Genomic DNA, 27,549 nt, shown 5'->3' on the forward strand with positions numbered 1-27,549 from the left:
CCCTAAAGCCTGCAGAAGCTTGCACTTGGACTCAACTCCTGCTTGGAGGTCGGCATGAAACCGCATCATCACCCAACACCATCTCCAGCCCCAGCATCCCTCCCTGACACAGCCCCAGTTTAGGCAGCTGCCAACCAGGACTTACGGAAGTGGGAGTTCCTGTGGGGAAAAGAAAGGTTTGCGGAAATGGGCTATTTAGGGTTAGTGTAAGTGAGCAATGCAATTGGGCTGGCATGGCCGTGGGGTCGAGGGCAGGATGCACGGGGCAGCTCCAGCCTGACCTGACCATACAGGCCAGGCAGAGGGCAGGTCTCCCAGATGACCACAAGACATTTGTGGGGCAGCTTCTTCTCCAGCTCATCAGCCCAGGTCCCAGCTCCGCCTCAGTTGCAAAGGCAACACATTATGGGTTGATGGCTTGGGCATATGGCTCCTAAGGACATGTCTATAGCATCTTGCACAAACGGCAGCATCCACCCCAAGCTACAAGCAGAAGCATTGCAAGGCTCTAGCAGGAAGCAGCGCAAACCAACACATCCAGCAATAGAACAGCATCCTCCAAAGCCAAGCAAGCACAGCAGTGCATGAATTCATAAGGGAGAGCAGCACCACACAGTTTCACCTCAGCCATCAGCAAGCAGTGAGCTGCCCAGCTCCCTTTCCAAACTCCAAAAGACTAATCAAGAGCTCCTCTTTGCACAGAGCAAAGGGTGGCTGAAGACACTCAAGACAAGATGTTTATCAGGACCAGGTTATTGATAAGGGAAGAGAGAGCAGCAAGCTTGCACTTTCCAGCTTGCATGGAGGCATAATTCACTGATGCTGAACAAGTGATCTAGCTTTCTACTTCATTATGCCTTCTACTCGCTGGGTAAAGCAGAACCAGGTTTGGTGAAGCATGAAAGGACAGGAGGCACAAATCAGCATCCAATCCCTGCCTCATTTAAGGAAGAGGGAGGTTTCTCGGGCACAGTGAAAGCACCATTTGTTCCTGCTCCTCGGCGGGCAGACGGAGCAGGGCCTCGCCACAGCCACATGACACGGCTTGCTGGGTCGGACTCGCACGGAGCGGCAGTGGGAATCCTGAACAGACTGTCACAGCAGCCACCATCCCAGGGGAGCGCCAGCACAAACAACACCAGCTTTGTTTAAGGCAGCAGTTGCCTTCTCACATATTAACCCCTTTACTCAGACGATGAAGGAGATACCTGGCCACGGATGAGATGTGCCATCAACACACCACACACACAGAGCATCAAGAACCCCACACGACCACACCGACCCGAGCCCCTTCTGCCCCCAGAACCGCCTGCCACCATGAGATAAGCTTCACAAAGCCCATACTTATCCAGCACACACAATTCATTTGGGTCAGAAAATCAGACTTAAAACACATTATTGAAAACATTTCATTCCTCATAGCTACACAGTGCTTGATTTAGCTCCATGGGGCCACCATGTGCAAGGCTGGGTCTGGACCAACATCTGGGCATCACTGTACTGAATTCAGACCTCACTCCTCAGTTTACTTTGCTTTTGATGAGCAAATCTGCCATGTTTAACATTTATTAAGGCTGACCCTACAGAGCCTAAGGCACCTGTACCCAAAAGGCAGCGTTTCCCATAGCCATAGTCCCAGAGCCACCACCAGCACAGGAAGGAGATGCTGAGAATCCCCACCATGGCCTCTGTCAGGGAAGAAACACGTACACATGCACTGGCAATGTGCTCAGCCTGAGCCAGGGTGCAGCCAGAAAGCAATTCTCTGTGCTGCAAGATACTGCTAATCTAATCACACAGGATGATCTCAGAAATTACACTGGCCTTCTGCCTTTATTTCATTTGAGCACAGAGCACTTCAGACCACATACACGTTGTGATAACAGCCTGGCTGACCAGCAGGGCAAGGACAGGAGAGGGATTTTAGCTGCTGTTAGGGGAGATGGGGGTGGGGAAGATGCCCCTTTTCCTACTGACTTCCAGCACTGACCCTCACAACCCACATAGAAAACAAGCAGAACTGAAGAATCAATTTACCCAAATGACTGCATTAAGCTTATTCTTGTTAGTTCATTACAGGATAAGACAACGCTGCTGGGATTTAAACACATGGAAACCATGACATTGCACCTACAGCTTGCCACCAGCTGGAGCAGAGGCATGTGGCTGAACCCCAGGGGCAGTGCAACCTGCGGGACGCTGCACCCCAACCTCCCTGCTCACAAGTACCAGGGAGGCCAAGTGCTTATCCAAGCCAGGAATGGATGCAACAACTTCAACCAGGGAGGTAAAGTCCAATTACATAAATGAGTGCTGAAGTCTTCCTGTAATCATTTCTCTGTTGGTATTTTTGGAGCACTTCTAATCAAGAAACAGCTGACTCTCCCATGGAAAATTAATTTCACCATGATGATATGTACTAGAAAAGGCAGCAGGGTAATTTGCAGCTTGGGAGTTGATTCAGAAGAGGTCTGACTGTGATCCATGCCAGCTACCAACACAGGAAGGAGACAGACCTGACACGTCTCGCTCCTGACCCCAACACGCTTCTTTTGCCTGCGGAAAAGACCTTCCTCCAGCACCCTCCGGCACAGGGGATGGTGCGGTACCCGAGGCCCCGAGCCAACAGAGACAGCCGCCGGAGTCAGGAAGAGGGGCAGGAGGTCCACAGCAGGCCTGTACGCCTGCAGCAGTATCAGCACCCAGCACAGCAGCCAGGCTTTCCTGAGGAAGAAGCAGGTCTTCCTCTGCTTTGAGATTTAGGGTTTTCTGTCCCATTCAGCAGTTTTTCCCCAGTTCATTAGTCCATCAGGGGCCCTCTGTGAACTCACTGTGGGCCCATTGCAACGTGCAGCCTTCTGCCAGCACTGGGGTTCTGGAGTATCTGGACCCCATCCCAGAACAAGGCAGCCCCACCAGCCCCCCTCCCAGCCCCGGGAGCACACATCTCAACCAACAGAGTCATAAATCAATGTACAACCAGGGAAACTGCTGCTGTACAAACCGCTTTGCCAGATGCTCAGAGCAGATACGAAGCACCCAGAAGAGCTTAGAGGATGCCTGCACGTGGGAAATGTGACAGATACCCTGATGGGATGAAGGTCCCGCAGGCAGCAGGGATGGGTGCTCAGGTCACCCCCAGCGCCCCACGCAAACACCTCTGGTGGGGCCCAGAGACAGCAAAACCAGCAAAGCCATGCCTAGTTAAGCCTTTTGTTAAGCTCTCCCAGCAGATCCCCAGCATCAATTCAGCTCCATTAGCAATACAAAGAGGTTTAACCAAACTAAACCTCCAAGGAACAGATAGACTGTTAGGATTGTCTTAACTTGCAAACAACCTAACCAGGAAATTTAGCAGCATCCCATAGGTAATACGCCACGAGACCTCTGTCGCTATTAGCCTTCAAGTGGCACCGCACACCCCAGACAGAGGGTGCCTGAACAATTCAATAACAGGTTCCTATCAGTTTTAGGGAATTCCATATTAATGCCACCAATGTTACTTAGCTCTTCACCTCCAAATAGCACAGGAAGGAATAACTGGGTACGTTAAGTGATCTAACAATTAATAGTGCAGCAGCACTGAGCTGGAAATGACAAACCACCCATCACCAAAACTGGCACGTTCACAGCCTGCACGTGCATGAAGAAAATGTGGAAGATGGGAGACTGCAGTGATGCTCAGCCAAAGCTTGAATACAGGGAACTTGTATCTGAACCGTCTTAGGGAAAAATGACCCCAAAGGGGGAAGCAAATTCATATTAACCTAATAGTGAACATTAAAAATTCAGGAACATTGAAGACAGCAACTTTTAGTTGCAATCCCACAGCTGGTTGAGCTGAGGCATTTGTGCAACTCACTTTGAGGAACAATTTTAAGATACCTATCAGGAGGAACACGATGTGCTCTGTACACATGGGAAAACTCAGAAGGCCAAGGGAGTTCATGGAGTGTTTGCAGCACCAAAGCACGCATGGAAGGAACTCTGTGCCCCAGCAGCAGCCAGTCATACCCAATGGGTCAGTGAGCAGCCCAGCGCTGACACTAGTGGTACCCCACTCCATGCAGGTGATGCTGCAGTGGGGAAACCAGAAGGACACAGTTTACCCATGCACCAAAGCAGGAATATCAAGGATGGCTTAAGATCACACAGGGCTTTGCAAAGCCCAAGAGCAGCTCGACTCCTGGCCTCTGCTGCAACTCCTCTTTGGAAAGAAGGGCGTAGTGACATGTGCAGGCTGGAGCATAGAGCATAACAAGCATTTGCCCAAGTTAAATATTGCCCTTCCTAGAGGGATTCGGACTCTCCTACATTAACTGCAGTTCAGGAGATGCAACTGCACATGACTGCATCTCCTGTTTATTTTCCACCCCTCCTCCTCTGCAGTGATGGGCAGCTCTCCCCATCTACAGCCTGCCCTTCCCATCTCGCCTCCCTTTGCCAGGGTCAGTGCAAACGCTTCCAAAGGAGAAAAAGAGCATCAGCTGCCAGCAGATTTCTCCACACACAGAGCATAAAAGCACAGCACTCACTGGGCACTTGTGGGCACTGCACAGTTAAATGCGCAATAAAAGGCTCTTCAGCAGGCGGAGTGAAATGGTTGCTAACCTCTCAGGCTGGCAGCACTGCCAGGCTGCTGCTGGATACCGACAGCAAACATTTACAGTCCTGCGTTTGTTCCCTAGGTTCATTAGGAGACAAAGTGGTGGAAATTCCTGCTTCCTGGACACAGTCTCGCAGCAGCAGGAATCCTGATGCCTGAGCCCGATGCTCATGTGGGATCAGGATGAGGAAATGGAGAGCTTTGGTTAAAATATAAATCAATAAGAATTAAGTGATGCCCCTGATGCAGGAGGGCAGGGAAGGATGTGGGCTGCTTGGGACAACTCCTTGCCTCCTGGGTCATGGGAAAGGAAATCCTCCACTGCAGGCAGCCCCCACCACCAGCCTGGGCATCCTACTCATCAAACAAGCATTAGGATGTGCAGGAAAAGGGGATGTGGGGTGGAACTGTCCAGGAAATGCATTCAATAGGGAGTTTTCATCAGGGCTGTCCTTCGCCAGTTGAAGGAATCTAGAATACAGCCAGACCACAGCAGATAATAAAAGGCAGGTTGGATGGATTTTAAATTCTATATACATCACACACCACTTAAACAGATTTTGAAATCACCAATTTGTTAGTGCTCCAAACTAGGAGATTAACTATACCCACTGGAGAGCATAAAATTGTCAAGATAAAACCAAGTAAACAGGCAGGGATTTACTGACTCAGTTCACACAGCACCAACTGCACTGTCTAAAGCTTAAAGACCCTCACTCTGATGGAGGAAAAGATAATGGGACTGCTGTTTAGGATATTCCCCAAAAAAAACAGAGACAAAGACCTGATTTTTCAAGCATTTTTTACAAGTTCAGCGTGGCTGAACAAAACGGGTTATCACATGTACAGCCTCCTGTTTGCTGCAACTGAGCTGCTTCAAAGCAGGGTCTGAGATGCTGTTTCTGGTCAGTGGTTTGCCTTCACACCAGGCTGGACCCATCCCAGCTAACACGCACGAAACCACAAGTCCTCTCAGTTGTCATGCTTCCGTGCAGGCACAGGACTCGTGGTTACAGCATTTGTTCCTTGCTCACTCCAGCAAGACCCACGGCACATCTTCCACTGCCATTTATGGCTAAAGCACGGTCCAGCTCCTATTTACATCTCCTTTCCCTCCAAAGAATAAATGAAAATACCGTGGGGAAAGTCCCATCCCTGCCTGGTTTGCCCATGATGCACGCACCCCAGGGGACCCGCTTCCTGCCATTGGAACAGCGAAACCCAAGGCAGAGGTTTTCAACCCCGTGGTGGGCTTGTCTGTGCCAAGCCGCTGGCTCCTTCATGTCTCCAGCCTCAGCAGGGCACACTAGTGGGGACAAACCACCCCACGGAGGTGCAAGGCAGGCTGCAGTGTGCAACCCTCAGTCTGTACTAAGGCATTTACCCTGCTAAAACCTATGTAAATGCTTATCAGCAGGGCAACATCTACCACCAGAAACCACAGGCTCTCGTCTAACACAACACTGGGTGTTTCAGCTCCTCGCCGGAGCTAGAACAGACTGCAATACTGCGGTCAGTATGTGCTAGTGAAAATAAAGCATCATGCAACCCCTTCTGCCCTGGATGTATAAAGGCTGCTTTGCAGCAAGTATGATTTCCACTGTGGAGACCACATCTATGGCGAGATGCCTCCGTAGCAATACCCCAAGACTGCCCCTGCTGTGGTTTCTTTTCCATACATTGCCAGGCCTTGGGAAACCAGCCATTTCAGCAGCCAGGGAAGGAGCACTGCCACAATCCCTGCTACACATCAGCCTGGCTCATCTGCTGGAGAGCCCATCAGCCCTTTCAACTCCTAACACATCCTCCAAGCTGAAATTCTTTAATCACGTGGGGTTATTGTTGCCCAAGATCTTAAAGGACAGCAGCTCAGAGCTCCCTGCCAAGGGTACTTTCGCCACACAGTGCCATTAAGATCCACAGCAGCTTGGCCTCCGCAGTAAGATTACAGAGTTGTTCTTGTCTGCAGTAATTAGAGACTGCACTGCAAACAGTCAGTACAGCTGCTGTGTTTTTATAGGGGAAAAAAAGCTATCAGAGAGAGGATGCAACTTTAAAGTTCCAACACACAGACCATTAGCTACGGGATTTCGTAAGAACTCTGATGTTCTAAGACATTCATGAGCTTTGCTGTGGGCTATGTAGCCTTGGAATACCTAACATTTTTATATGGCTTTCTTCTGCCTGACAAGTGAACCAGTAGTACAGCTGCTGTAACTAAATTAACCAATTCCATTATCAGAGTAGGGAATGACTGCACTGGAAATAATTAATCTATGAACTTACTTAACACCTAAGAAACAATGCATCATATCACTCCTGCGCGACACCTTCCTGTGTGCCAGCAGAAAAGCAATGGCACAAGAACCTGTTTGGGATGCCTTGAATAGGGGAAAATGGGAGAAACCTCCCCTCTGCTGTGCACATTGGAACCAGACCCTGGGATCCAGCACACACAGACCCCTCTCTGTGGGGAGCAGAGCAGGGAAGCACCATGCCCTGTGGCTTCCCTCTGGGATCACCATCCTCTCCCTTTCTCTGCCGACTCGTCTCTTCTGCCCAACCACAGGAGGCATTTACCAACAGTGCTGCTGCCCTGGTGCCAGGCAAAAGAAAACCCTGACCCTTATCACAGGAAGGAGGAAATGAAGCACCCAGGCATCACAAATCTGCATTGCACCGCCCTCTACTACAAGCACCACACTCTCAGAACTGTGCCTAGTGCACTGCCATTAAGTTACACATTAATCCTAGATAAGCAGAAACAAGGCTACTGAGCTCAGCAAGGGATAAGAGGGTCACGCAGCCCCAGGCTGTACGCAGGGTTCAGGATCCACCACAGGGTGATGGGAACATCAACCGAGGGGCAGGAGGCCTGTGGCCCCCCACACTGCCACCCCACCAGGTTGGTGTTTGTACAACCAGGGGAAAAACATGATGGAAGTTCAGTGATGCCACTGTCTGCAGTAGGCTGTGAGCATAGAGCACCGAGCCTGCCTGCACACAGCCTCCCAGCAGCACGGGGCTCAGCCATCACTGCCTTCTCCTGCCCCAAGTCACCAGCCCTCATCACTGTGGTGCCTCTGCAATTGCAATTCCAAGCCAAAGTTCTTCCATATCACCGCCTGGCAGTCCTGGAGCACAAGCAAACATGAGGGCACCCTGGGGAACAGCAAACAACCTCCTCCCTCCATCCCACTCCCTCACACCTTAAAGATCCTCACAGAGGTTTCTTGAAGAGCTGTGTTTACCAAGGGACCTGACTGCTCGCTCATTGATATGAGCAACAGGGCAGGGCGAAAACCCCAATGAACTAATCAATTCCAGCCTGCCTGCAGCCAGCAATCCAGCTCTGCAAACAGGAGTCAGACATTCAGCTACCTTGGGAAAGATAAACATGCTGGGAACGAGAGGCCAGTGCTCCCTGCGTTGAGAAGCTGTCCCCATCCCTGCATGTCCCATTTGTCCCCACATAGGTTTTGACACAGCAGCCCCAGGAGCCCATCCATAGGGAACCAGCACCAGCACACAGCAGCTGGAGGATGCTCCAGCCCAGGCAAACAGGACCCGGGTGGGCACAAGCAAGGAAGAGCAAGAGCCGAGGAGCAGCTCAGTGCTTTGCCACCACAGCACAAGGCTGGGCTCTGGGAAAGCCGGGAGGGAGCATTGCTGGCACCATCCTGCATGACCAGATCCCAGGCAGGGCGAGATGCGGAGGCCCCAGGGTACGCTGAGCATGCAAACAGGGAGGGTGGAATGGGTCAGAAACACAACCTCTGAAAGCAAACATTGGCATCTCCTGCACCAGTGCAGGGCCAGTGCCCGTGGCATCTCCTGCCCTGGGCTCAGTCACAGATGCAGAGGGGAAAGCCCCAGTGCTCACCTGAAGCTGTGGTAATCCCGGCATGGGCTTCACCCAAGCAACTCCCTGTGACTGTACGCAGAGCCCATAGGTGCCCACCTCCCATTTCTGCCCCCTCTGTATCCAGCTCCCGTTTATGTCTCCTCAGCCTCTGATCCCAACCTCACCATGGGAAGTTAAAACTTGCAAGTGCATCAAAGCTGCTCTCAGGTCTTGGAAGTGGCATGGTTCCTTTGCGTCCTAAAAACAACACACCGAAACACCACGTATGTCCCCACGCATCTTGTGAAGACAGACCTGAGCAGCTCCCCAGGGCTCTCAGGGCCAAGGTGCCTTGGCTTGGCTGGGCAGAGGGTGCAGGTGCCCTTTTGGGGTTGCTGGCTGCTTGCTAGGTGGCTGGATACTGCCTGAGCACAGGCAGAAGGTGAAGGTGCAGCTTGGAATAACAAAATGAGGCTTGCAGCCAGGCTTTCATCTCCCAGGTCTGCACTGTAACGGAGTGTGGTATCCTCCTGTGAAACACTATCAGTGCTGCCCTCCTTCTCCCTCCCTTTCCCAAAAGGTCTGCCAAGCAGCATTTCACAACGTCAGGAAGGAACAGTCCTGTTCCTCAGTGTATCCCACTGAGGTATTTGCAGTCATTGGATCAGACAGTGAGCCCATGTGGGTAATAAGAAATCCTCAAGTGTGCCTGGCAATGGAAGAGCCCTGTGCAGGACAGCTGGAAGCAAAGGCAGCTTCATCAGGGGCTTAACCTCCTCCTCTCCCAACATCCCCCTTGCTCCAAATGGTCAGGGTCAGCTATTACAGACACCCCCAGGCTTGGGAAGGCTGCAAGGAGCTGGGCAGGACTCCTCCAGGCTGGAGCAACCCCAAGGGGCCATGTGCTGATCCCCAGGTGCTGATCAGAGCTGGTGTCCCACAGCCCCTCCAGCCCGCAGAGTATGGCACCAGCCCACCCTCCTCCTCCCTGCCAAAGCACCAGCCCTTCACTGCAGATTAATTTATCCACTCAAGTTATCCAATTTGGCCAGGTTGTGCTTGCTTCTCAGGGGCATTATGGCTGAACACCAGTGTCCTCTGCCCCCCCCCATCCTCCACACAGCTGAGTCCCTGGCACTGCTTTGCAAACATAGCCCTGTAAGTGCCATGTTGCTCTTCAGCAGCATCCTGCAGTTTGGGGGATTCCTGACCCACTCCCGAGCCACACAGATGCAGTGCCCTGAATGCAAAGGGGGAGAAGGACTGGTGTCAGCACCCACTGTGAGCCCTGCTTTGCCATCAGCTTTCTGCAGCACAGCAGCAAACAAGACAATTACTGTGTTGACTGGCTTTATTTCTGTTCTAATTAGGTGAAAGCAGGGCTAACCTAGAGCACTCCAAACCTGGGCACCCCCCTAGCACTGCTCCCTCCATCCGCTCTTGCCCTACAGCCCCTTCCCAACCCAATGCACGAAGCAAGCAGCCCTGGAGCAGTTTAACAGGGCCAGGTACCAGCAGACACCCCCCACTGCTGCAGCCTAGAAACTTTAAGACCATTTAATACAACCCAAGACACCAGAAAGCAGGCACTGATGGGATGATTGCAAGCCAGCAAGTCTGCTGAGGCCTCTGAAACGCAAAAGGATGCTTGACCAATCCTTGCCTGTAATTACAAATGCAGGTTAGAGCAGGAGGATGCATAATAGGCTTGGGCTGAAGGAGAACTGAGGCAAAGCCTCATTTGCAGGTTTGATTAGCAATAAATTAAACATGGGAACACTTTGCATGTGGCTGTCACACAAGAAGCTCTGGAGCCCTGTATGAGGGCTCAGGCCATGTCCAGGAGAGATGGGGCAGCCAGGTCTGTGAATGGGGAAGCAGCAGCGATGCTGTGGGGAGCACCGGCACCTGCTGCTGTGTAAGAACTGCACATCTTGGTTCACCTCAAAGCAGAAGTTTCCCATACCTGCCCCCCAGTCCCAACTCCTCCACATGAGCCATCTGGTCAGGGTGTTTTCAGTTCTGCAGTCACGTCCATGGAGTGGAAGAGCAGCAGCGAGCTGCGCTGCCCTCCTATGCTGAATGGTAGCGAGATGAAAAGGGGCTACTGGAACAAAGTTCTGTTTTCAAGAAAGAGGAAAGCTGATGTGAATAGCCAGTGTGTTCCAACAGCTTGCCCAGCTGATGGCCGGTGAAGCAGCACAGGATATGCTCGTATCACGCTGAGTGCAGACACAGGGACTGGGCACCCACAAACACTCCTCCCCACAAAGAACCCCTAACCTTGCAATGAGGAGATAGCTGTGCACCTTGGATGCCCTTACCCTACCGCCCCAGGCAGACCCTAGCAAGCACAACAGCTCATAGCTGGAAAGTCACTTTCAACTTGCCTCACTATCTGCTTACAGCAACACTTCCCCCTGCCCGCAGGCAGAAACAGACCTTGTGCAGCAGATCTGCTGCCATGTCCACGCACACTGCTCACAGTGCTGGGGTGCGGGAGGGGGCACACAGCCCCCTCAACCCCCATGGGGACAAGCTGCAGGCAGGGCAGCACCAGCCTGTGCCAAGCAGGAGCCCCAAAATGGGGAGAGCTGCTCTTGCTGTGAAACGTGGGCTCCCACCACACAGCACGCCTCCAGCACGGCAAAGGCCAAGGCAAGGAGCAAGCGCCTCTGGGCTAAAAGAGGCATCATCTGCTTCACTCCTCTGCAACCAGCATGAGCAGCTCTGCTGCCACATCCAAAGTCCTGCAGGGCTCCAGGACAACGCTGCTGCAGGGACCAGGACAAGGGGAGATGAGGCTTTTGTGAGCTCCAGTGCTGCTGATGGCCGCTGCAGGGGGTGTGGGGTCCCTGCTGCAGAGCCACACAAGCTCACACTAAAATCACAGCTGCTTTTCTAGGATGTGGAAGCCTGATGCCAGAGCATCTCCCTTACCTACCAACATGGAGCTCTAGGTAGCTGGAAACATGGTTTCAAACTGAAAGCTAGAGAACGAAGCCTTTCCCCCCTAGATCCAGGATGCTGGATGACTAACATTTGCACGCTCCTACCTCCCCATCATTTCACTTTTGCCATCTGGTTCTGCATTTTGGTCACTGCTGCAGTCTGCAACCTGCCTGCTGAACTACTCAGCTTCTTCGAAAGCGACTCTCACACCACGCAAACACAGCTGAATAATATTGCCACTCAGTAGCTGGTCTCCAGACCAGCATTTTCAAAGGCTTTGATCCATTTCAAATAAGGCAATGAGCTTAGCCCTTGATTAAATACATAGCATAATCCACCTAAATCTTGTTAGCCGAGAAGCAAGTCACTCGTCTCACTAGCTGTGGGTGGCATTGCGTTTCACTGCCAGGCAAGCGGGGCTGCCTGCAGCCTGAAGGTGCCCATGGGGTCACAGCCCAGGCAGGCAGAAGCACTGGTGACTGCAGCAAGGAGGCACAGGGCTTGCCCATATGGATTCAAGGTACAGGAGTTCATGGGATCCTCCTGCAAAGTTTCCCCCTGCAACAGGCAAAAGCCACCCATGGAAAGAAAGCCCCTTCCCTGCTGAAGGGCACAGGGAAAGTGTCTCCGGGCTCACCTTCAGCCAGGACAGTGGGCACCCGATAGCAACCAAAGCCCTAAATAAAATCCACAGCAAGAGAAATCACTGAGTGAGGGAGCCAGGCTGCAGCACGGGAGGAGGATGCACTGCAGCTTTGGGGGAGTTTCACACCATATCAGTTGTGCTTCCCTTTCCTTGAGAGGAATGAATCAGCACAGCATTTGTAGAGTCTTAACAGAAAGGACTGGTGCCGAGTGGGAAGCACATCACAACAAGGACAACTATTCCAGCTGCTGGACGAACAAGAGCCTGGCTCCAGGCGAGATGCAGGTGTGCAGCCAGGGTCAGCATCACAAACATCCCATTTCCCAAGGGCAGCATCACCATCTGCCTGCTCTGGTCAGCGCTCACCAGCTGTAACAAGCAGCAGCACCACTTCCCTCCAGGTCCCAGGCTGCCTCTCTTCCCACTTCTCTGCAGTTCCCAGCACAGACACCAGTGTGGGTGTACACGTGCCATCCCCAACAGCAGGATATGGGGGAACCAGGCAGCTTGGGAAGTCTGGCGAAAAGAACCCCTCCTTCCCCAGGCAAGCCCTGCTCCCATCCTGCTTGTCTCTGGGATCACTCTATAAGTGTACAGGCGAGTCTTTCAAAGCGCAGAGAGGCAGAACAGCGAGCAGGGGAACACTATGAGGACAGGGACTGTAGTGATAGGACAACGAGTAATGGGTTCAAACTGAAACAGGGGAAGTTTAGATTGGATCCAAGGAAGAAGTTCTTTATTGTAAGGGTGCTGAGGCACTGGAATGGGCTGCCCAGGGAAGTTGTGAATGCTCCATCCCTGGCAGTGTTCAAGGCCAGGCTGGACAGAGCCTTGGGTGGCATGGTTTAGTGCGAGGTGTCCCTGCCCATGGCAGGGGGTTTGGAACTGGATGATCTTAAGGTCCTTTCCAACCCTAACTATTCTATAATTCCATGCTGTTTTCTAGCCCCAAGGATGCTGTTTCCCAGCCTGAGGCTGCTCCCCACCAGCAATTCCCCCTACAGCCGCTCCTGCCTAAACAGAAAAATACACTAGGATATGGGACAGGAGATATTTGCTCCCGAGGTTACGCTGTATTTATTATTTGAGTCATTATAAGACAAAATCCCTGAAAAGTGCTATTGCTCCCTATTTCCCCCTGGGTTTCAGACCCAGCATGCAGGGATCAGCTCTGCAGGGAGGTGACCTCCCCCAGGGGCTGATCTCAACTAAGAGGCAGGAGCTCTGCAAATCCCTGCTCCATTAGCAGCTCCAAGGCTTCCTGCAGCAGCCAGGCACGTTTCAACAGCCACTGGAAGGATTTTAAGTTAATTTAACCATGTTAACACATTATGTGGCTTCTGTCATCTCAATTACCTTAAAAAGCCCAGGCATAAATCTCAGGGGGAGTGCAAGGGAGGAGGGAAAAATAATGGTTTAAGAATTAGTAAGAAGGAAGAAGGAAAAAATAAGGTCTTGGGCACAATTCCAAAGCACAATCTTAGGCAGATCAGGGGGAAAAAAAAACAACTTCACAGGATTTCAAAACCAAAAGAAAAAGCAGTGAACAGAAGCAGTATCTGCTTTAATCAAATACTAGCCAGGAAGGCTCAGCAGAGCGGATCTCACCAGTCACCAGCTGGCATAGCACAGAATCAGCCTTTTGGCACTGGTATCCTCACCCAGAGCCGGGCAAGGCAAAGGGCTGCCCGCAGAGGAGCCAGGATGATAAATGACAGCAGTTGAGCATTGCAGGGGCATTTCACTGCTTCAGAGGTTGCTGCTATAACAATCTTCTCTGACTCAGCAGCTGAAAGGGATGCCGGGAAGGAAGCACCATAAAAAAAGTCATGCATTATTAATATGGGCTCTGGCAGCAAGACATGAGTTGGAAAAACACTGAGGGGGAAAAAAAATGACTGCAGAATGAGAGCGAGCTGCATGTGTGGAAGCATTTCACACTCCTGCCAGAGCCGCTGTGGCCAGGGGCCACCCTCCATGGGGTCCTCATCTGCAAGCAAGCCCCATGTTTGCTGATAGCAACTTAATACCCACTATGTTCTCCCTCGGAGCAGGTTGCTGCAGAAAACACCGCATGCCTTGGGCATGGCCCGCTCTAGTTTCAAGCTACAACAGCCCCGGGCTGTCCTGCTGTGGAATACAGCCATTTTAGCAGGTTTATCTACCTGCGGTCTGTGCATCCCTCGCTGACTCCCAGGAGCTTCCCCCTTTGCCTCCCACTGCACGCAGTCTCCCCTCCAAGCCCTTCCCAGCCACCCCGCTGGTGTTTCAATGGGAGCACCAGTCACACCAGGCTCCTGCAGCCTCCTGCCAGCGTGCTGACGCAGAGGGCACGGGAGGCAGGAAGGGGAATGAAATGCTTTCCTCTTCCTGCCAGGTAGGTGAGGGAAAGAAATACCAATCGGCACTTGAGTACCCGGTGCACTGCAGTGTTTGCTTTCCTCTTTCATGCTGTATGCTTTGTACCATCACTGCTTTCCGTCCAAAATCCCTGCTTCCAGAGACAGCCTCTCCCAGCCTGCTGCCGAGGGGAGACACCATGCATTAGGAGTACGTGTTCCCCTATCGCAGGCATGACACCGACCTCCGCCAGCGTATCCTCCTCATTACAGGGTAACCCTCTGATCCCTGCACAGGAGCCTCCTGGCAGCAGATCAGCATATTTAAAGTTTCAGCCCGGATTGGTCCCCAGCCTCTCCAAAGCAAAGGAGGTGGCTAACACTGTGCCAGGATTCAAGTGGTTCCTTTGATCGCTTTGTATGGCGATAGCATTCAAGTACAACCGATCAATTATTTTGCCATCGAATTCCCTAGATAAGCAAACACACACTGGCTGAAGACTGCTTACACCACAGTCCAATCCACAGCTGTGCAATGGGGTTTTTGCCTGTATTTGTTTTCTGCCATTCTGTGTGCAGTAGCATCCTCCATACAGAAATATTTCCTACGCTTTACCTTTCAGATTAGAGAGGCACAGGGAGAGAACAGCTTTGGAGGCACTGTTTTCACACACAGAAATGTGCCTGCTCGTCAGGGAAGGAAAACAGCAGCTTTCTAACACAGCAAACTCCCACTGAGCAGGGAAACTGAGGCATAACCCAGAGAATAAACCATGGTGTTACTTTGAACCTACATCCCCTGGAAGCAGCCTCTTCCCTACTGCAAAAGCCAAGGGGACAGGGACAGGCACCCTGGCTGCGGTCCCCTCTGCTGCAAGGGGGGCTGGCCAACACCACAACGGCATCTTCTGAGGGGCCCCAGGACAAGACTTGAACACAGAGCAAGGGCTTTGGAGGGGTTCACATCAGTCCAGGGCCACCACACACAACCACAGGTTTGCAAAAGGAGTTCTTTGGTTTTGCACCTCAAAACAAAAACACTATAAAATAATCTTTCAGGAGTCACACACAATATGGTCACTTGCTCTCAACTACAGCCCAGTCCAAGCAAGCACTAACCCTCCTCTCCTTCCCTATGCAGCCAGGAACCAGAAGCTCAAACCAAGTCTCCTGCACTCCTGAAGTAATATTTACGTGTGTTGGAAAAGCTAAGTGTCAATAAGGTGTACTAAAGCTTGTGGCTCTATGCAGAACACCCACAGCCACTACAGAGCTCAAGGGTTTCCCCCAAGCATGATAGCCCATTCCTTCACTTCGGGTTCTTCCACTTTAGGTCTGAACCACCAGCAAGACCCAGAAAACTCCTTTTGTAATGGACAGAAAGCACCACAGCTCTGCCAGTCACACTCCATGCTATAGCTGCACCCAATGGGACATGCTGTCCCTCCATCACCCCGGGATCCTCCCAAGCAGCAGATGAGGATGGCCAAGGGTAGTTTTACTGCCGGGCACCGACTTCACCCCTCAGCTTTTCAGTCTACCTTTCCTTTCAAAATCAGAGCAGCTCAGGGTGATGCTAAAAGCCCTCGTGTTTTTAATGTCCTCAATTTCATGTTCTTCCAAAAAACATACAGAATATCTCTCGAAAAAAATCCGATTTGGGTTTTTTTCTTGCATTTCCAGAGCACAGCCTCACTATACACTTCCTGCTCCATCTCCAAACAGGCCTAATGCCCACTGCATGTAAAAACCTCCCATCACACATTAACCATCCCAACACACCGGTATCTAAAATGCTGTCAGACCAAACCACAGTCAGAACAGTCCAAATGAAAAGGAGAAGGAAAAGCCAGTATGAAAATAAACTTTACTAAAATAACCCAGTGAAGATTTTGTCAAAGTAAACACACATTGTATTGTAATGATGATGTTTTAAAAATAAAGCTGTTCAGGGGAAGACTTTCTCTCTCTGTAAAGTGGTATATCAGTTTCTCTTCCAGACTATTCACCCTTTGGTGCTGTCACAGGGAGAGCAGAGGGTCCTGCAGAGCCTGACCCAGCACCACTGGTTGAAGGTCACCAGTGCCACCGTTATCAGGTTCCCCAGAAGATGCAATAAAATTAAGCATTTCAAGACTCCATGCACTGCTTGGATATCGAAGTCCAGAAACAGCATTCAAATATACAGAAGTGCAAACATATAGCTTCCCACATTGCTCATCTCCATTCCCTGCAGGGGTCCCTGGGGTGTTCATTGTGCCCTGCAGAGCAGATGCTGTCTGAGTTAATGCAATTAATGACTCCACCTGGAAAAGAGGCAGTCGATCAGCTCAGCAAACAAAGCAGTAGTGTCAGAGCCCTGATCTCCTCCACAGCCAGCTGCCACCTGAAGTGACCAAGTGCCTGATAGCGCTGACCATGAAGGGTCCCCATGACCATGAAGATGAGGTGTCCTGGGACTCTGGGCTCACAGCACTAATGGTTTTGCTTTAAGGTTTGGTTCACTGCAGCTCACTGAAGTTTTGAAGCACTTCAATTGCAGGAATGAACCAGTACATGGAAGATTGTGACTGCTGATCAGCTTCCATAAGACAGGCCTTCCAGAGATGGATGGATGAAACATGAACTCTTCACATGCTCCCTGCAGCTGCAACACCCATCAGCAAAATAACCCAAACCAGATGTGCCTGACAGACAACACAGGTGCTTACAGGCAAAGAAAGCCTAGTAATTCACCTGCCCTCAAAGAACCTTGTAATTTGTTAGCCTTGACCAAAAGGTGGTCTCCAACCAACACTCTGCATCACCAACGCCTTGGATGCATTGCGAGCATTGCTGTCCTGCCTGCATGTGAGGCCTTTAGGGAGACTCTGTGCTAGAAGAAGGCGTTGCTGTCAAAGGAGCTATTTCCCACAGCCGTCACCACTCTCCTTCTTCATGTTATTACAGAAGATCCTGAGCTCAAGTTATTGTATCAAGGCACACTTAAGGATTTCTTACTACCCACATTGGCTCACTGTCTGATCCAATGACTGCAAATACCTCAATGGGATACACTGAGGAACAGGACTGTTCCTTCCTGACGTTGTGAAATGCTGCTTGGCAGACCTTTTGGGAAAGGGAGGGAGAAGGAGGGCAGCACTGATAGTGTTTCACAGGAGGATACCACACTCCGTTACAGTGCAGACCTGGGAGATGAAAGCCTGGCTGCAAGCCTCATTTTGTTATTCCAAGCTGCACCTTCACCTTCTGCCTGTGCTCAGGCAGTGCCCAGCCACCCAGCAAGCAGCCAGCAACCCCAAAAGGGCACCTGCACCCTCTGCCCAGGTGAGCAAAGGCCACCACAGCTCACCAGTGTGCTGCTGAGCTGGGCACCAGCTCCCTGCCATGGCCAGCATCCCCTGCTCCCTTGCTCTTGGCTCCGCATTGCCATCCCACTTCTGCCTTTCTCTCTACCAGCCACCGAATCCGAGCAGGCCCCTGCTGACATCCCCACTAGAAGGGCATAGAAGCCAAAAGCAGCAGCTACCCACTGCCCCACACAACCTCCCCACTCCAGACTCACCAGCCCCAGCTCCATCCCACAGTGCCATCCCCCTTCTCAGGACCACAACCACTGCTCTTCCTCCATTCCTCACCACCAAGCAGGAGCCATAGCCTCACCAGCCACTTCCCCCAGCACCATGGTCCCCCTACCTGGGGGTCCCCCCACAGGAGCAAAATATTTTCCCATTTTCACCCTGGAACTCCTCTGTGCCAAGACTGCCAGGCTGATGCACTAAACTGAACTGGACCAGCCACGTTTGGCCATCTAATACTCTTGCAAGGGACCAAAGTGGCAAACAAGCTGTACAAAGGATGCTGCTGGTCTCTGCAGTACTGCCCTCCTGTCCACCAAAACAGTGAGAAGGAATAGCATTTCAGAGCACTTCTGCCCATCAAAATCAAGGCTTTGTGCCATAAATATGACTGAGGGCTAATGCTCCTACCTCATGCCCTGTATGACTGGTCTGGAGCAATTCCTGATAAGTTTTGAGGAAATAAAGCCAGAGACGATTACAGCTCTCACACAGGTCAATCTTTCACCGAATAATTTGAATTCTCTGCGTTACCTCCCTGCATCAGACCCAACCATGTAAGACTCCTGTGCACACCTAAGTATAAAGGCACAAAATACAATAAAAAGGCTCCAACATCTGGAGAGACAATAAGAGAAAAGCCTGGTGCAGCCACACAAGCACCAGGGAAGGCCCCTGACCTCCCTCCTCTCAGTGAGGACCAAGTCCAAGGTCTGAGAAATTCCAACTGTGGCAGCAAGAGTTATCAAGATGAAACAGCAACTTGCAGTGCAAGCAGCTTGTGAAAGCATAACTGTTCTCAGCTGCAGAAAGGAATTCTCCTGGTTTCCTAAAACCTGTTAAAAGAGCACAAAACCAGATGTTTTTAGGAAAGCTGTATGAGCCACCATGACATGGGAACACAGGACAGGCAGGGAATGCAACACAGCTCCTGGGAGGACCCACAGTGCCCTGGACAAATTCAGGAGCAGAGGTCAGGCCTAAATAGGAGCAGCTTCTCAATGTTTCTCCTCCATGTCAGCATGCTCTCTGTACCCACACCATCCTTGCTCCAACCCTGAGTCCAGGCACAGACTGAACAACTTCGGCCAGCCCATTCCTGAACATCCCTTCTGGATAAGCAAGGGGCACACAGGGCGGCTGCCCCACAAGGGCAAAAGCCCCAGTGCCAGGAATATGCCCTGCAAAGAACACCCACCAAGGTGCCCATGGGACTCCAGAGCAGGATAAAACAGTTCACCCGATGCCAAGCTCTGCTTATTCCAAAGACAAGGCCAGTGCCATTTCTTGTAACTAAAACAGAGTCTGCCACACAGCACCTTACCCTGCTCCTGCTGTTTACAAGACCCCTGAACAAGGCAGCAAGGTAACCTCCTGAATGGTCCAAGCTTCACCTCATACCTGCTGCCTCACAGGGCTCCCCTGGCAGGCAGCGGGGACCTATGCAGATACAGGAGCATCTCCTGGATCCTCCAGTGGCTGCCTCTCCACCAGCCCCATCATGTCCCAGCCCCAGCTCACCGCGCAGCAGAACAATCAGCCGCCTCATCCAGCGCACAATGGCCACGATGAGACAGACCCACATAATCACCCCAGCCACGGCAGGGACAAAAGCAAGCGAGCGCCGGGGAACAGCATCGAATGACAGCAGAGCCTGCTGTATTTGTGCCATCAGCCGGGTCCCTGGTAATTTACTTTCAGAGTTGGCTGCAGGAGCCCGGGGATGTGAATTGTTAGGGTGGCACATGGGGAGGACACACGGGTGTTGGATGCGAGGCTGGGAAGGAGGCAGCACTGCCTGTTTACATTGGATTGCTCTGCACAAACTTGGATCCACAGGAAAATTTCCGTTCCATAGGAAGAACGCTTGGTGAAGGACAGCGATGAGGAGCTCACGAGGCATCACAAACCCAGCACAATGCAAACATAAGTCCCCAAAACCTTGGGCTCCCTGAGGGTAACTAGCATGGCTATTTGCTGACAGTAAACACGAATTCCTTCCTGCATTTCCGTCTCAAGCAGACCGCTGGCATTACCTGGGCTGCAAGGAGCCAAACACAATGGCCAGCCAGGCAACAGGCCAGCATTAGGGTAGGCAACCCACAGCCTGGGCTGGGCTCCCCTTCCCCATCTCCAGAGGACACCAGGAGCAGTTTTCCAGCTTTTCCAGCCAGCAAGGGATCCGGCAAGCATGCCAGCTCCACATCAATGCGCTGAGACAGCACCCAGAAGTGCAACTGTCCCAGTTTTCTCCTGGCACTGGTGCACAACTGCACAAACACAACAAGCCTCAGTGATGCCAATGAATTCTCCCCCTCAAATCAGGAGCCCAGGGATAGGCCCAGCTCTGCCCTCTGCTACAGTACAGCACATCCTGCCACAGGGACGCTGGGATATTCCCATAGGGACACAGGGATGTTCCCAGCCCAGGCAGGCTATCCTGGATCCAGCCCTGGGGCCACCAGCCGCTGGCCCAATGAGGGATGCTGGCCATGGCAGACGCTTCCAGCAGCCTGTGGCACTGAGCAGATCAAAGCCCTTTCCAAGCCCAGGCTCCATCTGGTTCAAGCTCACTTGGGGTTTCAGGTCTCATTTATCTGGACTTTCCCACTCCGCTGCCCGTGGTTTATCTGGTGAGCTGCCCGTCCTTCTTCAGCCACTTCCCCAACACATCCTTCAAGGGGTGGTTTTAGAGGAGAGGCTTCTCCAGGCTCTTTAGCTGGAGAAAACCAGCTCAGCCCTACCCCACCACACCAAAGGAACAGTGGGCAGGCCAAAGGCCCTAGAACACCCTGCTGATGGCATCTCTCCATCACACACCACATGGCTGGTTCATTAAAACCTCCAGTTCTGCTCATGTCCTAGCTCATTCACTTTTCTTCCAAGCTCCTCCTTACATCTCTGGCCTGAAAAACAAACTCCCTCCAAGTGCCAGGAGGACAAGCTCAGCCGCCCCATGAGCACTGGGCTGGGTTTTCATGACAGAACAGTTTTGGCTGAAAGAAGGGAAAAAGGAAAAAACAGAAGCAGATTTGTTACTTGATGGGGAGATGACTCAGAACATCGCTGGCATCCATGGACAGAGAACACCTTCACCTCTCTGCCTCCTCTTTAGCACTGCAGATAGCAAGAACATCAGGTGGGACATGACAGTGTTATCCAAGATCCACTAAGGGAAAGACCTCTAGGCACAGAGCTGGTTTTAAACAGTACTTCATACCCTACAGCACCTCCAGGACTGGGGACAATGCAGAGGCAGCACAAAATTATTTTGACAACTCTAAAAAAGGAACAAAACCATCCTTCGAAGTTCCCTTCCTGAACTGTACAGCTGTTCCCTCTGGGCCAGGGGAAAGCCCATTGTTGTGGTTTAAGGAAAAAAATGACTGCTACAGCTGAACCCAGGACACCCATCCACAGCAGCTCTTGGAGAAGACATCTCCTACAATGCGCTGCAGGATGCATTTGATTTAAAAAACTGACATCCCCATAGCAGCATGAGAACAGGACGAGCCAGGCTGTGTACAGAGCACCATTAGCACCAGTGTGAAACTGTCCTCCAATGGATGCCACAGAGCAGCTCAGCAGGACAAAGCCAGGAGCTCGGTGGCATGCCCATTGGGACATCAGAGCTCTGAGCCATGATGGGAAGGTACAGGATGCCAAGCCCAGGACATGAGCAGATGGGTCCCCACGCTAGCCAACCCCTACATAGCCCTAGGAAAAGCTCCCAAAGCAGCAGCCATAGGACACGACCTGCAAATAAAACCCCATGGAAGTCATCTTGGAAAGAACACAAAGGTCTCCTTGAGGTGCCCAAGCAAGGAATGGCACAAGCAACACCAATGACATTTCAAGGAGAAACTCCCATTCAAAAGACTTCTTCTGAAAGGGTTGCTTTTACAGAAATAAATTGTTGCCAAAGTTTGGTTGAAGGCCAGACCAGCAGCTCGGCTCCTTGCAGGAGCGAGATACACTGTATGGAGACAACAGCTGCCTTCCGATCCCATCTCGGGGGAGACGAGCGCGCAGCCTCGCTGGTACCGGCACTAGGTGCTAGCCATTTGGGTACGCGGCCACTCCAGTCCCCTGTGAAGCCCGCTAAGAGACAGGACACAGGGACAAGTACGCTCTCCTGAAATACACACTCCTCATCTTCCCACTTGACAAGAAGCGCAGGATTCCCACCGGAGAGCGCGTTCAGACCACAGGCGCTTGGGCAACGCTCCCCTTCAAAACAAACTCTCCAGCAGCAGCGGGATCGCTGCCCCCGGCTCGGCGCTGGCAGCGGCACCGCTCGGGCCCCGCGGCCGGCACCTCCGCGGCGCCTCCACGCACCGGGAGCCGGCACCGGCCCACGGACGCCCCTACCCCGAAGGGCACGAGTGGGCACCCCCTTGGGGAAGGGTGGGTGAGAAATCATCCCCCAGGCTCTCTCCAGCGCCGGAGGGAGGAAAGGACGCGCAGCCCAGGAACACCGCGGAGCCGCCGCCGGGGGCGCCGGGCCCGGGCCGCCCCTCTCCGGGCAGCGTCCGCCGGGGATGCGGATTACTCAGCGTTTCCCGCGAGAGACGCCGTCCCCCCGCCCCGGGCCGCGGCCCACCGCTTACCGATGCCCGGCGCCACATAGACGAAGTAAAGGAAGGAGGAGGAGAGCGAGAAAAGGAAGAGCGCGGCCAGCAGCGAGCGCCGGGGCAGCAGCCGCCAGGCGCCGCGGGAGCCGCGGGGCCACCGCATGGCCGATGCGGCGGCACCGCCGCCGCCCTGCTGCTGCGGCCGCTGCCGCCGCTCACATGCGCCGAGGCCCGGCGGGAGGCGCCGCGCCGGGGCCGCTCGGAGCCGCCACCCGCGCCCAGCGCCGCCGCATGAATGAGCCGCGGCGGGGCGGGGCGGGGCGGGGCGGGCGGGAGGCGCGGGGCGGGGCCGGGCGCCCCGGGGACCGGCTGCAAACTCCCGCCGCTGCGGCAGCGCCAGGGGCCGCGGCTGAGACCACCCCGGACCGCCCCCGGGGCTGGCCCTGAGCGCCGCCGGTGGGCCCGGGCACCCGGCACCGGAGCTGGGCACCAGGGATGGCAGCGGGGCACCGCGCAGGTACTCGGGGACACCCGGCCACGGAGCTGGGTACCAGTGATAACCCCGGGACACCGGGCAGGGACACCCGGCCACAGACCAGGATACCGGGCAATGACCCAGAGACACCCCGCAATGGCCCTGGCACACGGGGCAATGACCCACAGACACCTGGCCACAGACCTGGGTACCACTGATGTCCCCGGGACACTGAGCAGTGGGCTTAGGTCACCCAGCCATAGTCCTGGTACACTCAGCATCAGAACAAGGGCTGATCCCCCCTCAACTTCCCAGGGTCCATTTGGACAGTGCTGGGTGCCCTCCAGACACTGTGCAGGAGGAGGCACAGCCTCAGTGGAGGTGATGGGTGCAGACGAGCGGAAGTGAAGAGCAGGTGAAGTCATCACGGTCAGCGCAATAATGAGCACTGCCAGCAATCAGCAGCCCAGTCGGTTAAAGAATAATTAAGTGGTTTTGCACATGTTTGTGGGCAGTTCCTCCGTTGTGTGTAGGAGGAGTTGGAAGGAGATACAGAGATGCCTGAAAATGAAAAAAAAAATGGGAGAGAAGAAACACCATCCCCATCAGGGGAGCCAGGAGAAGGAGCTACAGAGCAGATGGGGCCTAGTTCAGCCCTCAGAGCTAAAGGGTTTTGCCTCATTTTATGATTCCAGGATCTGTGCAACTCAGACTTTGTTCAGGGGAGGAGTAATTCCTTATTTCACCATCAGAGCTGAGAAAACCAAGCCTTGCTCCAGGCCTGGGGCAGGAAGCGGGGCTTTTGGACTGGTGGCATCTGCCCAGGATGGGCAGTGAAGGCAGCAAGACCTCCAGAAATAATGGGGTGGGAGATGGGGACAGACCACCTGCCAGCATGTGTCCGGTGTGTCCACAGCTGCCTCTGCATCCCCAGAATGAGCCTCTTCCCAGAAGGGAATTGTGGATTGCTCAATCCAAACCTCTGACCCTGAGAGTGACTGCCTGGCTGGGGGTGCCCATGACAGCCTGGGGCCAGACGCTGGGATAAAGGATTCTCCAGGTACAGCTTGTGCCACAGTAATCTCGGAGGATTAGTCCCCCTTACAGTCAGGATGCAGTACAGGCAAATAAAGAAAACAGTTCTCACATTCAACAAATGGAAGACAAACATGCTCCTGTTAGATACATAGATTCTCAGAGGAGGGATGAGATAAAAATGAAGATAAAGTATTAAAGAGCAAGGATTAGCAGAAAAGTTGAAATCTCTCTTTTAAAGGCAAGGAATTAATTTTCTTCATGTGCCAAGGTGCAGAAGGATCTCGAGGACAGAGGTTCCTCAAGAGCCAGGAGGCTAAGGAGGAAATCAGGGATTTCCCTGGAGAGGCAGCACGAGCTGTATTAACTTCAGGAACAAGGAAACTGGTCCTTGTTTTCCAAGACTGCCACTCCACCACCCCCTTCCTTGGAATAAATGAAATCCTGAGCCCTATTAATTTCTCGAGCCCACAGTACTCCAGCAGAACTGCATAGCCAAGCAGTGGCTGGATTTGCTGTTCACAACATAGGTTTTATCCAACTCCTAAATGATGCCTCAGGCAAGGAAACCCAAGAAGATTTCTTGCTTGGTTTATGATTTGTTTGATGCAGACATGGGCAAAAGTGAGACATCATCACAATAATCTAACCTTCTGAGCATATTTAACTAGCAATTACATTGCTGGAGGAGCCACCCAGAAACTCACTCCCAGGCCCGGGCTGCCACAATGGGGACTGTCACAGAGGAGTGGAGCAGGGAAGCCCTGGAGCCACGCTGGGGCTTGCCTTGTCCCATTGCCCTGCTCTGACTCACCTCCCCGCTCACTCTCTCCCAGGGCTCAGCTCAGCTCCAGTCAAATCACTTCGCTTTCCCCCCTTTGGGTTTTTTCTGCTTACTCTCTCTTCCCCTCCTCTCCCTGCCCTGCCTCTCTGCTGTATCCCAGCTAAGGGATGCGAAACACCCACCAAAGCCGTTCATCATCCTTTCACCCTCATCCAATAAAATAAATTGAATCAAACAGGAAGAGAGGTTTAAAAAGTCTCAGATCATTCCACAGGGGCAGGTTAGGAGTTCAGGGCTATTGCAGGGAGCACATGGGTTGCTCCTGCCTAGGGAGTCCTGGCTCTGCTCCATCTTTTTCCTCCACCAGCCCTGCTCCAGCCTGCACCAGCTTCTCCAGCCCTCCCAGCCTGGGCAAATAAGCAAAGTCCCAGTTTCTGCACAGTTTAATGTACCAGTGGTGCCTGAGACACTTTAAGGAGGGCTTGTGTGAGCAACTTTGTGGCAGCCTGAAGGGGAAGATAAGGTCTGTTGGTGCATGGCAATAAGCAGCCATGGAGGGACTGGTCCTGCCAGTGCACCTATACTCACAAGATGCAGCTGCACCCTTAGAGCGTGTCTCCACATAAAAGGCATTCTGCATCACTGGAGGGAGAGCTCTGTTTTGATGGCTTGCGGGTGCCTGGCCTTAGCGTGGTGCTTGGAGGGAGGGTACGGACAGTGCTGTCTGGAAAGGCTGGAGCTACATGTTCACAGTGGCACCAACACATTGCTCAAGTACTGTGTGTGGGAGACCAGCCTGGCAGCTCTCATTGCTCACTCCTGGTGAAGGCTGGCCAGTTTAGGGGTTTGAAATGGTCATCTAAAGGCTGCTTCACTGTGACTGCACATCTCTTACTGTCACTGTATGCGGGGGCTTGACATGGACTGTCTAATCTGGAAGGATATTTGTTCTGTCACTCTGGCGAAGGACAGATTGTAGCAAGGATGTTACAGCCCTCACTAGAGTTTTGCAGCCCTTGTCACGATCTCTGGAGCTTCTGGCACCTTCAGCCCCAATGGCAGAGACTTTCCAGAATAGACTCCGCTCTGTGATGAGGAAGAAGCCTCCATTTATAAAGCTGAGGACAGTCAATGTCGCACCGTGTCAGCCCTCCAGCTGCTCAGCCATGCTGACTGCTTTGGATCTTCCCTGGAGTTCCTGCTGCCAGACGGTTTGTGAGTGAAGTGGGAACCTGAACTGTGTCACTCAGAGAGAGACACGAGACTTGGGGTGGACTGGGTGCTGCTTAGCTCTCGGCTCTGCAAAAGCCGTGTGCTCCTTCTATGTTTTACTTACTCTTTGCAACCCAGGGCTTGCTTCAGCTGCATTTAAAGCCAACACAGCATCACCACTGGCTTTGAGCAGGAGCAGGACACAGAATCATGCATAGCAGGAATGTAAATATTTGCTACATGTACACCCACAGACACAGCAAATGCAATGCGATTAATACCCACTCAGCACATCGTTTGCTGTGTGCCAGATCAGAGACATCATTATTGATGCAGCAGGTTTTCAGAAAGACACAACAGGGTGTGTACTTAATTTGGCAATAAGAGCACACCTAAGTGGCCCTGGCATTTTCAGCTGGATATTAGACCACTGCCACCCACATGTGCTGCTATTTTATCTCACACTGTTGTGTCAGCAGTAACAGAAAGGAAACCAAAGGCTGATACTCGTTTATTAAGATGGAAAAACTCCACTGCAAGGTGCTCCTTGCAAGCAGGACTTCTGTAGGCCAGTCCTCGCATTATGCCACCCACTACACTTTCTAACAAGGCTATTAGGACTCTTAATCTTAACAGCACCTGTACATGTGCCTAACCATAGGGATGATTCATTCTACCACAGTCAACAGATGTGTCATAGCTCCCGAAAGGAGGCGATATCGATAGGAAGGATACTGCGGAGCTCCATGCTCACTTGGAAGGTGGCTGTCATCAAACAGGATAAAATACTAAGCTTGTCACGGCACTTTGCAGAGATTCAACTCGTTTTGTCACCTCTGTTTGTGTCAGCCCACCTCTGAAGGCAGATAATCCGTCCCAGTCCCAGTGGACTTGTGCAAACACTCATGATATTCGAGATCTAAACACACTGTTGAGGGAATACACCAGGCTGTAGTTTCCAAAATATCCCAAGGAAGGAAACTTCAGCAGAGATTAAGTTATTGTGTATTTTAGCACAGGTAATTTATCCAGATTTTAAAATAGCAATTCACAAAGTCCCCCTCAAAAAGTTATGACAATGCCTGGGCTAAAATACTGCTGAACAGCCCAAACTGTCAGAAAATAAACAGGCCGTTTTCAGCACACCAGGAGGTCAAGATGGGGATGCCAGGAAATTCTCCACTGGGACCAGCCTTATTTGTGGATCACGTGGAAGAGTGCTGCTCTTCCCTAGTCGGTGAGGGACATCAAGCAAAACCAGATGAAAGGGTGGTGCAGGCAGAGGAGAAACCCTGCCTACATCCTGCCAGGTAACAGGGATGGAAAAGAAACAACTGGACTATTCAGACACACAGCTAGATTTCAAAACTAACAGTGGAGGCAAGAAAATGGGATTAAATTCTTCCTCTATTGAAACCACCTGTAAGAAAGACTTGAGGACTTCACACCATGTAGGAATGTGACCGCCTTCCAGAAATCTGGGAACAAGGACAACCAGGAACAA

The 27,549-nt window shown here is 52.4% G+C and overlaps 1 protein-coding gene across 1 annotated transcript in view; it reads right to left on the reverse strand.

Moving 5' to 3' along the window:
* B4GALT5 (beta-1,4-galactosyltransferase 5) overlaps window positions 1-22,750 on the reverse strand; it is a 37,826-nt gene extending 15,076 nt beyond the window's left edge. The window contains exon 1 of the mRNA XM_061442102.1: window positions 22,576-22,750. Coding sequence (XP_061298086.1) covers window positions 22,576-22,702 — 127 coding nt within the window. The 5' untranslated portion in view covers window positions 22,703-22,750. The remainder of the gene's footprint in view (window positions 1-22,575) is intronic.
* Window positions 22,751-27,549: the final 4,799 nt, after the last annotated feature.

This window comes from Pezoporus flaviventris, unplaced genomic scaffold (genome assembly GCF_033815535.1).
Source record: "Pezoporus flaviventris isolate CSIRO_AGI_PZ_B2104156 unplaced genomic scaffold, CSIRO_AGI_Pfla_v1 ptg000213l, whole genome shotgun sequence".
Classification (NCBI taxonomy): Eukaryota; Metazoa; Chordata; class Aves; order Psittaciformes; family Psittacidae; genus Pezoporus; species Pezoporus flaviventris.